Consider the following 16,927-nt stretch of genomic DNA (forward strand, 5'->3'; position numbering starts at 1 on the left):
ATATAAAAAAGAATGTCTGTGTGTGTAGAACTGAGTCACTTTGCTGTACAGCAGAAATCAACATTACACTGTAAATTAACTATACTTCAATTTTAAAATACATTAAAGATAATAAGATATTAATAATAAGATATATTAAAAATAATATGTTTCTTAAAAGGTAAAATGGATGTGTTATGCTGTATAATTTTCAATGGAAAAAAAAAGCACTTGACAGGCAGAAAAGAGTGAAGGAGAAAAAGACAGTTACAGTACTGTCTTAGTAGTTAGTACTAAGTCTTAGTACTGTCTTAGTACTTAGTTATCGGCCCTAAGTCCTTTTTTCAATAGGTGTAAAAACACAAGAACCGTTTCCCATGATCAAAGGTGTTTTCTCTTTGGAAATTAGGTTTATTCCTGAACTAAGCCAAGAAGAAATTCCACCAACATAAACACTACCAAACAATCTGGACTTCCAGGAGTTATCAATGCAGGTCAAAGTCTCTGGCGCGGGTAAGCTTTTACATCAGGACAACCTGGTGTTTCTGTCACAGTGACCTCAGCTTTCCCCTTGTGGGGAAACTACGGGTTGGATCACGGGATCCATCCTGATTCCCTTCTTCCTTGCCTCCTTCTACGAGAAGCTGGAAATGAAGTCTCCTTGTTTCCCAGAATCCTTGTAGCAAAGAGTGGCCAAAGAAATACAGATGGAAGTTCCAGGCGAGAGACTTGTCACATAATCTTGAATAAAAAACCATTTTGGTTCTCTGCCCTTTTCCCTGCAGAGACCACAGGCTCATCTCAGGGTAGAGTCCTAGCCGGACTGCACCAATGAGGCCACAGCCACCGGCTGGGACGGCCAAGGTCGGGGGGAGGCTTGTTTGGCTCCCTGAGGCCCCTGAGTAGTTCTTAGGGCCTCGACCTCCCAGCCCCAGATTTTTTTTGTTTCATCGGGAAAATAACCCCCTGGCTTGTTTAAGCCACTCTGAGTTGGGTTTTCTGTTAGTCGCAGCCAGATACATTCCTGCCTGTTAAAATCATCGATAGGACAAATTCTTTGTATGTTTTAACTTATCAATGATCAACTTAACCGAAGTCCCAGAAGTCTTCACAGAGGCAAGACTGACGGAGAGCACTGACCCCCTGCCTCTGTCACAGAGTCCTCCCAGGACCCTGCAAAGGACGAAATTAGGACCCCAACCCAGGTCAGCCCGAGTGCAGCTCCCGAGCGCTTTACTGCTGGGCTCTACAACCTCCAATGTATTTTCCTTTAGCTTCTAAACAGTCTGAACCTTCAGTTCTGCTCTCTAACTCTACCACACTTGTCCTAATAAACTACTCTGATTGGAAGAAGACTTTCACTGTGGGCAGGGGCAATTCATATGCAATTCATATGCAGTTGAAAACAAAAATGTTTTTTAAAAAGAGAGAAAAACTTCCTTGGTGGTCCAGTGGTTAAGACTTTGCTTTCCAATGCAGGGGGCCCATGTTCCATCCCTGGCCAGGGAGCTTGGATCCCACCTGCCTCCAGGCCAAAACACCAAAACATTAAAAAAAAAAAAAAAAAAACACAGAAACAACACTGTAACAAATTCAATAAAACTTTTTAAAATGGTCCACATCAAAAAAAAAAAATCTTAAAAAAAAAAACAAACCTGGCAAGCATTTGCTTTCTAGTGTTTTGAAATCCTTCTCCGTCTAGTGTTTTGAAATCCCTCTCCATCACGTGGCACAGGGCTGCTGTGACCAAACACTGTGTGCCTGGCCCTGGGCTCAGCATTTCACCCGCATCACCTCCTTCTGTGCTCACAACATCCCTGGAAGACAGGACTACCATGGTCCCCGTTGTATAGATAAGCAAATAGAACATGTTACCCCACCCAGGCCCCCAGCATTTTCTTCAAAGGCGCCAATGCAACATCAAATCATAAGGGAGAGTAACTGATTCTGAGGCTTGTCTTTAGTAAAAACAATAGAAAAGACTGGCTTCAGACCATTTAAGGAATGAAAAATTCTCAAGGCAAGAACCATCACAGCTAAAGACAGTGCAAAGACCTCTCATCCAGCACAAAAGGTAAAACTCCACATTCGTGTCCAATACAGCTTTACTCACTATGTACTCAACCACCTTCACCAGGGGCTAATTCGCCGGGTACACTGTGAGCTACCAGGAAGGCCACTAATAATACTTAGGTAGCTGTGAATGTTCACTTATCATTTTAATAAATGAACCATTTATTTAATTCATTTAATTCATTTTCCAGTATGCTAGATTTTCATTTTCAATAGAAAAATGTGTACTTTATGAACTACAGTTTATAATGAATATGGTTATTAGTGATTTATCCAGCACTTCCTATGTGGCCAGCGCTGTGGTGTTCTACATACATCTTTTATTCTCTGAATAGTCACAACCACCACAGGATGTAGGTATGCTCCTACATCAGAATCCTACATCACCCTCTTTCAGAAATGGGCTGCAGGTAACGAATTTTCTCAAGCTCCCTACTTAACGGTAAGACCGAGACTCGAATCCAGATCTAGCCAAGAGTCCTTTGCTTTCAACCACTAAGCTTCATAAAGTTATTGCACCTGTTCTTAATGTTTACTAGCTTTTATCAAGCCCTAGAAAACTCTATCCAGCTTAGCTCTTGTTTTCATTTTCAGCACTCCTCCATTTTCATATATTTTGGCTTCATCTCTCTCACAAAAGCATCTAAAAAATTATTATCTATTTACCAAGCATAAGACAATCTTCACTAAAGTTTGCCAGATTAAAAAGATACGTAATTATGTAACTGCTGCTCTTACTTTTAATCAACCGTGTGATCAGCTGTTTTAGTAACTAGTTCTGTTCCTCAAGCAAACAGCAGTCAATGAATCCTGTTGTGCCCATCACTGTCAACATGTAAAAACATGTTTTGTTTCGTTTTTAATTTTTTTTTTTTGGCTGTGCCACATGGCATGTAGGATCGATCTTAGCTCCCCAACTAGGGATCAAACCCACGCCCCCTGCATTGATTGGAAGTCTTAACCACTGGACCACCAGGGAAGTCCCCAAAACATGGGTTTTAAAGTCTTTAACAGCAATATCCTAAAAGCCCACCAGACATCAACCTCAACTTATAAAAACAGGCCACTGCCTCATTCACCGCCAATACTTCTTTCTATGATAACACATGAGGGATTCCGAACTTTGACAATGCCTATGAGTCTAAACTTTATGTAGGAGCTTTCAATTGTATGGCATGTGTATACATTTTTCAATGTAAAAATAAAAATATAATCGTAAGATATAAAACAATCCCAAAAGAAAAAAAAAAGGAAAAGTCTAAAGTTAACAAATTCCATGTTTGTCTCTCAGAACGTTGGCCAGCACCAGAGCTATATTTCTGACTCTTCTTACCCACTGATTTGCTACATTCTTCCAGACTTTCCTCTAGACCACTCTCCTTCCTCTTTGTAAACCATAACTCAAATTTAATTGACTTAATCAATACTACTATCCCACACGAAGTATGAAGTCTAAATTCTGAATATCAGTATTAAGTAAATCAAGAACAATTTTTCTTCATTATTATAATATTGCCCACGTATCTATGCCAAGGTCGACCATCCTCATCAAAACCTTAAACTTGAAAATGAATTTCCATTTACAAAACTGCTGACTAATAAAATCAGTAATCTTCATTTAGATTCAAGCAACAATCTCAGATATTCTGCATGGCTGTTCCAAAGTAATTATCAGCCAAAAAACAAAAGCAAAAACTTAAAAACTAGTGATTTTTTTCCTACATTTTTTTTAGTCCTAGTGGATTTTATGTGTTATCAATTCTTTGAGGAGTCAATGATCATCCAAGAATGGCATTCATTTATGTAACCACTACCCTATTGCCCATATTTTAAGCTCACTGAATTTTTGGTCCATTGCGTAGAAGAATTTCTCTACTAATAAAAATACAACCCATTAAACATTAACTTACCCCCAGGACAGTCTCTCTGGAAACAAATTCCAAGCATTATAATCACCAATTTGCACTATGTAGACTTAAAGGCAGAGAATCTTATTTATCCTGATTTAAACTAGGAACCTATACACATTTTAAGGCAACTATGTGAAGAAAAATGGCAAATCCAAATTCACAATAATCAGAAACCCAACCAGGAAAATAAAGACTTTTCTTAATTGGCACTTTTCAAACCAAACAGTTTCCCACCCCAGACATCTAACAATATTAAAATATTTGTTGACTTCCCAAACTCCTACCTCATTCTTTATTTTACTTCAGCAATTATAAAAATGCAAAATTTTTTCCCTAGATATTCAAATATAGACTGTCAGAAATTGTGCTAGGCATTAGAAACAGATTTAATTCATGCTATAGTATTTATTAATAATAATAATGAGATAATAAAAAGCAACTGATATATATATATATATTAGGGCTTCCCTGGTAGCTCAGACAATAAAGCGTCTGCCTGCAATGCAGGAGACCTGGGTTCGATCCCTGGGTTGGGAAGATCCCCTAGAGAAGGAAATGGCAACCAACTCCAGTACTCTTGCCTAGGAAATTCCATGGATGGAGGAGCCTGGTAGGCTACAGTCCATGGGATTGCAAAGAGTCAGACACAACTAAGCAATTTCACTGGCACTGATATATATTAAGCTGTTACCGTTTACAAAATGGTATGGCAAGTTTTTGTTCATTAGGCATTATCTCTTTTAATTCTCACAAAACTCTAAAAGAAAGGTATAATACTAGCATCAGTCCCATTTTACAGATGGGCAAACTGAGACAGAGAGGTGTCCACAAACTGTCCCAAGATTCAACAGGAATTTGAACCTAACTCTGAGTGATTCCAGTTGCCCACACTTGCTTTAACCACCTAGTATCAAGCAATGAGACACATGACTATGTTTGGTTCAGAAAACTAGTCTTACTCCTTATTCCATGGTGGTTCTCTAGAGCCTGTTATACAGGATGAAGTAAATCAGAAAGAGAAAAACAAACATCATATATTAATGCACGAAATCTAGAAAAATGGTACTGATGAGCCTATACGCAGGGCAGGAACAGAGATGCAGACAGTGACAACAGACGTGGACACAGTGGAGGAAGGAGCGGGCGAGACAAATACAGAGAGCAGCACTGAAACATACACCTTACCAGGGGTAAAGACAGGTAGCTAGGGGAAGTTGCTGTGTAACACAGGGAGCTCAGCCCAGCGCTCTGTGACAACCTAGAGGGGTGGGATAGGGTGCAGGGTGGGAAGAAGGTTCAAACAGAGAGGGGACATATGTCTATTTATGGCTGAGTCACATTGTTGTGTGGCAGAAACCAACACAACATTGTAAAGCAATTATCCTCCAACTAAAAATTTTCAAAAAAAGAAAAAGATAAAGCCTCGTGGCTCTAACAAAATCTGACTCTGGGAAGCATGCACAACAAAAAGCCTTGGTACACAGTGCACCGAGTTCCATCGTCAAATGTGTTCAAATTTACTTTCCTAGAAGGTGTAATTCACTTACCAGTGACTGTGAAAAGTTAAAGCACTATGTTAAATTATTAAAGACTTCTTTGGAGTTGAAGTGTGAATATTTTATTAATGCGTAGGTTGCTGAAGAAATGCAAACTCTTAAGACGCTTAAGAAACTTTATCCCAACAAAGCAATTTTAAACTGTCTCGTGTCAGAATATCATATCTACAAAGGGAAGAGCCTTCAAATTTTTAAACATGCCTCACCCATATTTCATTTTATTCTAAATGGAAATTAGTTCAAAAAAGAAATCCACTTCTAAAGCTCAGGTTATGCAAGAGAGCTTCCTAGATGCTTACATCACTAGCCTGTGTGTATGAGCACAGGCAAGGCAGGTAAAGAAAACATAGTATTATTACAAGAGCCATCTGTCTTCACAACCCTCCAGATGAACAAAACAAGAAACTTGCTGAAAGGAGAGGTATGTGTGTTAACAGTTCAACATAAACAATCTTACACCAATATTTTTTCTGAATAAATTTAATATTTTGTTTTAAAATAGGAACTAGGCAAAAAGAACCATGGAACAAATGAAATAACTAAAACAAGTTACTGAAATGCAATTGGGGTTTTAATTTCCAAATCTACTTTGCAATATTCCTTTATGAAGAGTTTATCTCAGAAGTAACTCTCTTAGGATGTTACATAATTTAAAAGAGGAAAAAAAAAAAAGAGGGGGAAAGACAGAGACAGGACAAACACAGGAGATGTTTATCAATAAAAATAAGCAACAAGAGAGACAAGTTCGCAGCTCATCCAAAAAACGCCTGCCAAATACTCCTGCTATTTGTTTCCACCAAGTTATTGTTTTGGAAAACATCTTGTTCTGTCTTAAAATAACCTGCTTAATTGTTCTAAAAAAACCACTGCATTTCCATAGAGGGCTAAAGAGCTCCCACGTTTCGATGCACTAACTGATAAAGTCGAAATAAGTTATGCACCAAGCCAAAAGCGAGCTAGAAAGCTCCTACCCTCCCTGACGTAAGGACACCAGCTACTGAATGAATCCACCACTGCACCCTCAGTGAAAGTAACGCCTGGTCCCTCTATGGTATTTGAAGAACAATCATTCAAACGACCTTATTTCTCTAGATGATGGAAATGAGCCACACTGGCGGTACAAGTACGCTAGTAATTAACATTTTTGGAGAAGATCTAAATGACCTTGGACATTTTAGTATTCACTCTAAGAATCCCAATCCTCCCATTAAGAATCAGAATTTGATCCCCGTCCTACATGGTTAAAGCTGTTACGACTGGGAAAGTCCCAGAGAAACGAGGGAGTTTAAAAAAAAAAAATCCCAAGTTGTGAAAGGCAAAGTCTGACATCCATAATACGGAAAGATTTTTATGAACCAAGTGTAACTCAAGATGTGTTTTATACGCGTGTCAGGCGATGAACACACACTGTCCTCCAACCCAGCAGACTCCCTGACACCATCCCCACGCTTTGGCCGCTCACCCCCATCCTGGCCCCTCTCACTCCCGGGTGGAGGGTGGGGGGCGGGAACTCCCGTCTTAAGCCTTGACATCTGCGGAGCGTTTCCCAATAGCGAGACAAGGCCCCTCAGCTGGAGGAAGTGGATACTGACAAGAGAAGGGAGAGAAACAAGAGACAGAGCTAGAATTCAAGAGTGCCAACGAATAAGGAGAGAGTCACGCACACTCTGTGCCGTCCGACTGGGTCCGGATGGCACAGCCCAGGTGTCCAGACTAAAGTTGGCATCTCCAAAGTCCAAGAATGCAACTTGGGCGCGCGGAGACAAACACGGCCTTCGGCTTTTCTGAAGCCGGTTAAGTTAGCACAGGGTTCCCGGTGCCTGGAGACCTGGGAGGCGTGGAAGGGTGGGGACTCCCGCGAGGTCTCCTCTCCCGGGGTGTCCTTCGGCTCCGCGAGGGAAGGGACGAGGAACTAAGTCGACTTTGGCCCGGGCGCTGGGACGCGGGACGAGGATGTTCGGGAAGCTGTCGGGGGCTCGGCCGGGGAGTCCGAGAACGCAGGGGGGATGCCTACCTTGTAACATGGCCTCAAGTTTCTTCCTGTCCACGCGGAAGCGCTCCTCGCTCCACTCGGGGCTGTGCAGGGGCGCCCCGGCGACCAGGTCGTCCTCCGAGCCGGGCATGGGAGAGTCCGTGCTGCGCTCGCTGTTGGAGCCCGGGTCCGACTGCGCCGCCAGGTAGCCGGGCTCGCCCTGGGCGGCCATGGTGGGCGCGCGGCGCTCGGGCTCCGGCTGCCGCCGCTGTTCTGCCTGAGCCGCCGCCGCCGCCGCCTCCGCTCGCCCGCCGGGCTCCGCTGGCTCCCCGCGCCGCGGCGCTAGCTCGTGCCCCCGCGGCCGCCGACGCCGCCGCCAACGCCGCCGCCACGGAACCCCGTGCGCATCCCAGCCCCCGCCGCCGCCTACGCCGCCCGCCGCCCCGGGTCCGGGCCCCGGTCCCCGGCTAGTGGCTGCACCGCCCCCTGCCAGCAACGCCCGCGCGGAATGAGCGCGCCGCGCCGCCCGCGCCTCCATCCGCAGGGCCCCGGCGCCCCCTCCCCGCCCGCCGCCCCTGCAGCCGCGCGCTCATTGGCCGGGCCGGCCCACGGGGAGCCGCGGCGGGCGGGCGGGCAGCCCCTGGCTCGCGCACACACTCGCGCGCACACACTCACCACGTACGCACTACCACTTTCCTGCGGTTACACGTCTGAATTTTGTCCCACACACATACTTTCACAGTTCTTCCATCACGGACACTTGCCGAGTTCAAGCACAGCACCCTCCTGAACTCACTCGAAGTACAGACACAGTTACCCGTCTCTTGACCTACAAACACTACTCTCTAAAAGTCACAGCCCCAGTCGGTCCCACAAGTTTGCAACAGGAGGAAGGAGAAAAAGAGGAGGATTGCGGAAGAAACAACGTCCATCTATTGCAGACACCACCGTAGTCCTCGCTTCCAAGCAGCTCACTCCTCCACTCCGTGCTCAAGGCAGGTATCTCCTCTCATCGCAGCCAGTGGCCGGCTAGATGCACAGAAGTAGACAAGAGGCTTACTCTTTTTACTGTAAGGAATGGGATTTTTTTTCCCCTTGATTGAGGTGAGAGGGGGAATCATTTCCTGTGTGATGCTCAGGGAACAGATTCAACTGATTTAAAAAAAAAGAGAGAGAGAGAGAGAGAGCTCTAGAGAAAAGAGGCTCTGAGATTGCAGAGGAGGTTAGCTGGATTCAGCTGACATCCGAGCAGGGCTGTCTTGTCAGGGACTGAGGGCTCTACTCTGTTCCCAAGATCAGTCTCTCACAGGTAATGGGCAGCAACGAACCCCTGATCCTACCTGCCTAAGCCAGCTCACCCACTGCTACTCAAACTTGGACTTGAAGCACCAAGGGAAAAAGAAACTTGCTTGCACCAGGAAATCCCACTGGGTCATCCCATATCGTTGGCATGAGCCTGTGGATGATCAGGCTCACATTTAAGCCTGATCTATGTTTAAACATCTACCATGTTTAAGATTTATCGAAATTCTTAGAGATTCGGTTGCCTAGTTAAGAGTTAGCTCTGTGCTGAGTAATATGTGATTTGACAGATGAGGAAACTGGAATTGTAAGAAGTCACATGACACGATTAAGGTCACACAGCCCCAGATTATGGAGCTAAGAGTTAAACCCAGGCCTTTGTATCTGGCACATAATCTCCACAAAAACCCTGCCTTGTTGAACAGAGAACCCTCCTGCTCAGAGTCACTCCTAAAGAACCAAGAGCAGATCTATAGCTGAACTGTTTGATTCACCATCGTGTTTCCTTCTCAGAACTTACTGATTACTATCCAAAGCACTAATTTAAGCAGCAAGAGAGTTTATCAAGGAGGCTTCCCTCAGGGATGTTTAACGTCTCTTTGTGTCAACAGATATTTGGGGGAACTTCCCTGGTAGTCGAAAGCTGAGACTCCTCACTCCTAATGCAGTGCCCAGGTTCTATCCCTGGTCAAGGAACTAAATCCCACTAAGATGAGGTGCAGCCAAACATTTTGAGGGGGAACCTACTAAGTAATGGAAACTGTGTTAGGCACAAAGAATAGTGACCGAAAACAAAGAATATCCCTAGGCCCCTGGAGCTGACGTTCTAGTAAGAAAGATAGAAGGCTAACCAAAAGTAAATGTATAAATCACTCAGAAAAATAGAAAATCCCACCTATATTAAACATGACAAATAAGAGACTCAGCATAAGAGAAAAGCAGAGAGGGCACTGGATGATTCTCTGAGAGAGTGACTCTGGAACTGAGAATAGAAGTTTGAGAAGAAATTAACTGAGCAAGAAAGAAGAGGAAAGAGCCTTCTCTGTAAACGATCATTTGATCCTAATAACACTATAATGATCAAGTATATCACAATTATCCTTTATTTTCCAGTTGAGGAAATTAAGGTACAGGAGATTAAGTAACTTACCCAAGGTTGCACAAATAAGATGTAGAATCAGGATTTGAACCTTGGCAATCTCCCTTGAAAACTAGGCTTGAAGAGTGATAGGCTTAGCCACTAAGCTACACTGGATCTTAATAGAATAAGTGTAAGCAAAGATATGTGGTTAGAGGAGGCAGCATGGGGAGCTCAATGAAAACCTGAGCTGAGAATAGGCACAGAATGAGCTAAACGAAAACCTGAGCTGAGAATAAGCACAGAATGAGCTAAACGAAAACCTGAGCTGAGAATGAGCACAGCTGAGAACAGGAAATTAGATGGTGCTTGCCAAGGCAGGAAAGGTATGTGAGGGGCAGAGCTTGAGAGCCAAGGAGGAGGCCAAGTTGAGGAGTTCTTCCTTTTGATCCCTAGAGCAGAAGGAAGCCATGTAGAGGCTCTGAGCAAAGGATGATGTACTTAGATTAACACTTTAAAAAGATGGCAGAGGCTACAGTATGGAAAACAGATTGAGGGACTGGATAGAACTAGTTAGGTCAATTAAGAGACTATCCAGGAAATTTAGATAAGAGATGCTGGTAGCTTCCCTAGAGTGGTGAAGATGGAGATACATGAGAGGATTTGAGAAATACTTTGGTGGTAAATATCATGAACTAGATGGATGATGGATTGGATATGGGGTGGTAGAAAGGAAAATGTCAAGAATGATTCTAGGGTCCTGGCTAACACAAGTGAAGAGAGATAGGTGCCCTTAACTGAAATAGGAAACACTGGCAGAGGACTGACTACCTCAGAGGAAAGTTGAACAGGACATATGAGTTGAAAGCTCCAAGAAGATATGTCAAGTAAAACTTGGATGTATGGGTCTGGAGTTCAGAAAAGAGGTCTTGGCTAGAGACTAAAATGTATTATTTGTTTATAGGTGGTAATTCTAGTCATGTGCATGGGTATGATTAAGGAATGAGACGAGAATTTAAAAGAACCAAGCAAAGAGCCTTTCAGAAATTCTAACAGTTAGTGATCATGTAGATGACAGTATAATGGGAAAGGTGATAGAAAAAGTAATGAGAATAAAAAACAAAACGAAGTTTTAGCATGTAAGCACAGGAAAAAGACTATTTCAGAAAGTAAAGTGTGATCCACTTTGTAAAATGAGGTCAAACATTTTGGTGGAGGTCACTGGATCCTTAGCAAGAAAACCAGAATGGAGTGGTAGAGGAATGAATACAGCTAATGAAATGAGTAAAGACAACAATTCGGGAGACGTTTGGCTGCGAAGGGGAGGAAATAACAGTAGCTGAAGGATAATGTGGGAAGAAGACATTTCTTCTTTATTGGGTTGGTTGGCATTTAGGCTGGGTGATGATTTAATGAGTGAGGTTTGAGTACTGGAAAAACCACTATATATGATCCAGTTGACAGAAATGGAATATAAAGGGAAAAAAGGAGGGATCATTATTATAGCACTTTGAAAACAAGAACAGAATAGACTACAAGATATAAGTAGAGGAGAAACAGTTCATCAGAATATGAACAGAAGGGTATGAAAATAGGTCCATTTGTAGCTTTCATTTCTAGAACACAAAGGCATCCCATCTGATGGCTTTTATTTTCCCAAAAAAAAAGTAAAAGTAAAAGTGATCTGTTGAGAGTGTGAGAGGAGAGCTTCCAGAAGTTCGAGAAAAGTAGAGGGTGTGCGTGCAAGTGTTTGTGTCCAGAGGTTTTAAAACAGCTTCTGCATCTGTAAAACAAAGAACTGGAAAGCTGCTGCTTAAAATTAACTATACTTCAATAAAATTCTTTTAAAAGAGTGAATTGGTGCTGTTGAGAGTTCAGTTGATGTTGGTAGTCATAAATTTATAATGGGATCAGCCTGCTTGTCCTGACTTTCTCCACCAGTGCTAAGCTTCTTGGGTGCAGACACAGAGAAACATGGGAGTCCTGCCAAATAGATGAAACACCAGGAGCTTGAAGGCAATAAAACAGTGCCTGATGGAAAATAATTTTTAATGTAGAAGCTGAAACTTCTTCACTGCAGAAGTAGAATCTAGCAAAACTGTCTATCAAACATGAGGACAAATTCATGCATCCATATGAATGGTCTCAAAGACCTCTCCTCATATTATCTGAAAAAGCTGTTAAAGGTTACATGCCACCCAAACATGGGAGTCAATCAAGATGGAAAGAAAAACTTACAACATGGAAAATAAGAGACCCACCCAGTCCAGAATAGAGGCAAAGAAGCTCTGCAGAATAATGATGAATGGGGAACAAAAATTGCAATAGGTCAGGAGTCTGAGGGGTTGAGATTTCTTCTAGATTAAATAGACTTTCTAGAGTATGAACATATTCAGAGATTAAGAAAGTTCATGGAGATTTTGGGGTTACATTCATATAAAACTATTAGCAACTCCAAATATAACAAAACTGTGCTGAAAAGTTACACTAGTCTACATAGCTAAACTGTAACTAGTATTTACACAGTTATAACAATGTAAACTATGGATACTAATCTAACCTAAATTATAACTAGATTAGGAATTGGCAGTTTGGGAAGTAGACTTGTGTGTAGTGGGGAGTTTGGGGAGGCAGAAGTAAACAATGTTAAACCTCATCTGCTTTAGAGTAACACCAATAGATAATGACTAAAACTTTTAAAATCAAGAAGTAGCAGTATATGCATGTTATTTGGAGCTATGGAGGTAAAAATGGAATGGAGCTGAAAGTTTTGGAAGTGGCAGCCTGTAGGAAATGGGAAACAGGAAAGGCATATTGTACTTAAGGTGGTTGTTACACAAGTCTTCTAGAACAATTTGATTCTTTAAGGCATATGGATGCATAACATTAATTATAAAAAAGCTAATGAAGTAATACATAATACCATTACTGAAATGGAATATAAATAATAGAACCTTGAATTCACAACACTGCACTGTGCTCTTTCTACAAAAAATGAGCCAGAGTTGGTTGTTGTTATTGTTGTTCAGTCGCTCAGTCATGTCCGACTCTGCAACCCCATGGACTGCAGCACAGCAGGCTTCCCTGTCCATCACCAAATCCCAGGGCTTACTTTGAGTCAGTGATACCATCTGACCATATCATCCCCTTCTCCTCCTGACTTCAATCTTTCCCAACATAAGGGTCTTTTCCCGTGAGTCAGTTCTTCGCATCAGATGGCCAAAGTATTGGAGTTTCAGCTTCAGCATCAGTCCTTCCAATGAATATTCAGGACTGATTTCCTTTATGATGGACTGGTTGGATCTCCTAGGAGTCCACGGGACTCTCAAGAGTCTTCTCCAACACCACAGTTCAAAAGCATCAATTCTTCAGTACTCAGCTTTTTATAGTCCAACTCTCACATCCATATGTGACTACTGGAAAAACCGTAGCTTTGACTAGATGGACCTTTGTTGGCAAAATAATGTCTCTCTTTTTTAATGTCTTTTTAATATGTTTAGGTTGGTCATAGCTTTTCTTCCAAGGAGCAAGTGTCTTTTAATTTCATGGCTGCAGTCACCATCTGCAGTGATTTTGGAGCCCCCAAAAATAAAGTCTCTCACTGTTTCCACTGTTTCCCCATCTATTTCCCATGAAGTGATGGGACTGGATGCCATGATCTTAGTTTTCTGAATGTTGAGTTTTAAGCTAAGTTTTTCACTCTCCTCTTTCACTTTCATTAAGAAGCTCTTTAGTTTTTCTTTGCTTTCTGCCATAAGGGCTTCCCTTGTGGGTCAGCTGGTTAAAAATCTGCCTGCAATGTGGGAGACCTGGGTTCAATCCCTGGGTTGGGAAGATTCCCCTGGAGAAAAGAAAGGCTACCCACGCCACTCTTCTGGCCTGGAGTTTGCTCAAATTCATGTCCATTGAGTACATGACGCTATCTGACCATCTCATCCTCTGCCACCCCCTGCTCCTTTTGCCTTCAATCTTTCCCAGCATCAGGATCTTTTCTAAGGAGTTGGCTCTTCACATCAGGTGGCCAAAGAATTGGAGCTTCAGCTTCAGCATCAATCCTTCCAATGAATATCCATTGTTGATTTCCTTTAGGACTGACTAGTTTGATCTCCTTGCTGTCCAAAGGACTATCAAGAGTCTTCCCCAGCATCACAGCTCAAAAGCACCAACTCTTCAGTGCTCAGCCTTCTTTATGGCCAGAGTTAGAATAACTGACAACTGTCTTTGTTTTAATTAAATATATTTGTTTTGCCTTTATCTTCCTATGTCATTCAAGAAAAGAATAAATTTCAGTTACTCAGAAGAATAGGAATAGATCAGATGCCAGATAATCAACTGTGTAAAATTTTTAAAGGAGTAGGGTTCTCAAAAAGAAAAATCCCTAATGCTAATAAAAATGCATTTGTCCTTCTTTCCTAAGGTGGAAAATAAAAACTGCTTATATTTCAAAAACAGAAAGAAAGAAACAGAAAAATCCCTGGGAAAAACTCAAATAACTAAAATCACCTTAAATCTTCAAGTTTACAATATATGAAAAACCATAAGACATTAAATGAAAATAAGAAGTGACAGTTATCTTACATTTACTTTAGAAATGGATGCTGAACTCTGATTAGTGCTCATCTAATGAAAAAACTCCTCTAAGAAGTTTTACAGTAAAATGGATCGGTATTCTTTTCCAGATTCTCTTAATGAGTGTCCCTGAATTAATTTCTTCTAAGACACAATACAAAACTATTGATCCTGACCTTACATATTTTTGTAAGAGTTTCAGAAATGTACATTAATAATTACTTCTCTATTTCATTTTAAATCCTTGGCCTTTCAATTTGAATAATCTCAATATATGGACAGATTATATTCAATTAAATGGCCCACAGAGCTCTTAGCAGGCCCCTGTTTAGCAATCCCAACTCATTCTCTTTTTACATTTTGCAGTCCAACAATATGGAACAGTTTGTAATTCCTTGTCCAGTCCTGCTCTCTCATCAGAGCTCCGTGCTTTGCAAACAGTATTCCTCCAGCTAGAATATTTTCTCCCCTTTCGTTCACCTGACCTTCACAAGCACCTCACCATCAGACTGATGTAGGTTCTCTTTACCTTCTGTTTCCAATGAGTGCTGTGCTTATTCCCATTAAACAGTTATCTTTGCATCTATTATCTTCATCATCATATCATCACTGTTATGGATCTGATACCTGAGTTCCTGAAGGCAGGAAATGTATCTTTACATTATTGTGTCTCCAACACTCAGCAATTCCCTGGTATAGGTTGCTGTGCTGTGCTTAGTCGCTCAGTTGTGTCCGACTCTGTGACACCATGGACTGTAGCCCCCCAGGTCCCTTTGTCCATGGCAATTCTCCAGGCAAGAGAACTGGAGTGGGTTGCCATGCCCTCCTCCAGAGGACTTTCGGAACCCAGGGATCAAACCCAGGTCTCTCGAATTGCAGGCAGATTCTTTACCTTCTAAGCCACCAGGGAAGCTGGTATAAATTATCAAGCTTTCAACCATGCAACTAGAAACATGTTTAAAAATCATTTTGTGATATAGTTTGGATAACTGGGTAACCAGAGCTCAACTAAGTTGAAGAAGAGCATAAAAAGAAAATTTAGAAAACTCTAATGCTAGAATTATAAGCAGCTGATAGGAAGTTCTCTTCTTAATTTGCAACTGAGGAAGCTGTCTGGAGAAATGAGACAAATTGATTACTGGAGTGCCACATTATGTGAAAGTCAACTTAGAAGCGTCAGTGTTAAACCTGAAAAGTTATCTGGTCCACTCCTTCTATGTCACAGTTCAAAAGACTCAAAGAGAAACAAAGTTGTGCAAAGATATGCTTAAAACTTATGAAAAAGATGATTTTCAGCAAAGAATCATCAAAGAAACTAGTTGTTTCATCTTTCTTTTTTTTTTTCACTTTAACTTTTCACTGAAACTTTCTGGCCCAAAAATGATGGTTATGGTACGGCACAGTATACTTTACAGGTATTAAGTGAATGTGCTAAAACTATATAATATTTCCCTGCAATGTCAAGTGAACAAAGCAGCAAAGAATCCGATTTTCTATTTATAGATGATTCAAGGAGAAGGCTTATTTGAAATAAACACAAATGAAGTGGTAAAGGAAGATGAGCATACCATGTATAGTGTGAATGTCTTTTCAGACTAACAATAATGCCAAATACTTATTGGGCATTTATAAATTTGCTGGACACTGTTAATTATCTCATTTGGTTCTTACCACAATCCTATGAGATTGGTTACAACTTTTATCTCCATTTTAAAGAAGAGAATAGTTAAGGCCTGGAGAGGATAACATGCCTGAAGACCCACAGCCTGGAGTGGTTATGACTGAAACACAGACACCCGACAGAGATGATATTCTTAACCATCACACTGGCTCTCTCTCCTATCTGGGTCTGATTACATGCAGGTACTGCAAACGGTTAGAGGTGGAAGAAACCTGAGACTCATTGATGCTGGCAGTTTTCACATGTAAAATGTAGGCTCTGTGTTTCACATAAATCCTAGTGCAGAAAGCTCTTACAGAAAACTAATAATAACAGAGTTAGTCTGGGCAGAAAAGGACAGGGGAGTCTCACTAGCTCAGTTCTCGCCTTTTCCTTCCATGATCTCAGGGTTCCAAAGGCGCACAAAACTACTGATCTTTCTCTCTCTCTCTCTGTCTCACACACACACACACACACACACAGTTTATACCTGGATACAAATACAGAATGCGTGCTCAGTTGTGTCCGACTCTGCCACCCCATGGACTGTAGCCTGCCGGGCTCCTCTGTCCACAGGATAATCCCAGGGAAGCATACAGAGTCAAAGTGACTTGCCTAAATTCCACACCGCAAAGCATCAAGGCATGTTCAGGGTTCTACCACTTTCTCATCAGAAAAAGAATGATATTGTGTTTTCCAGAAGTCAGGGGCAGAGAATATCTAGTTGCAAGAGGACATCCTAGGACTCTCTTACTATTTCAATAAAATAGGCTTCTGATAGAGAATATTACAAAAAGTGAAAGTCTTCATTGGGGTTTCAGCACTGAG

General features: G+C 41.8%; 1 protein-coding gene across 1 annotated transcript in view; it reads right to left on the minus strand.

Annotated features, from left to right (window-relative positions):
* BICC1 (BicC family RNA binding protein 1) overlaps positions 1-7,722 on the minus strand; it is a 347,766-nt gene extending 340,044 nt beyond the window's left edge. Inside the window, exon 1 of the mRNA XM_052640473.1 lies at positions 7,533-7,722. Coding sequence (XP_052496433.1) covers positions 7,533-7,722 — 190 coding nt within the window. The remainder of the gene's footprint in view (positions 1-7,532) is intronic.
* Between the last annotated feature and the right edge of the window lie 9,205 nt (positions 7,723-16,927).

Source organism: Budorcas taxicolor, chromosome 5, assembly GCF_023091745.1.
Source record: "Budorcas taxicolor isolate Tak-1 chromosome 5, Takin1.1, whole genome shotgun sequence".
Classification (NCBI taxonomy): domain Eukaryota; kingdom Metazoa; phylum Chordata; class Mammalia; order Artiodactyla; family Bovidae; genus Budorcas; species Budorcas taxicolor.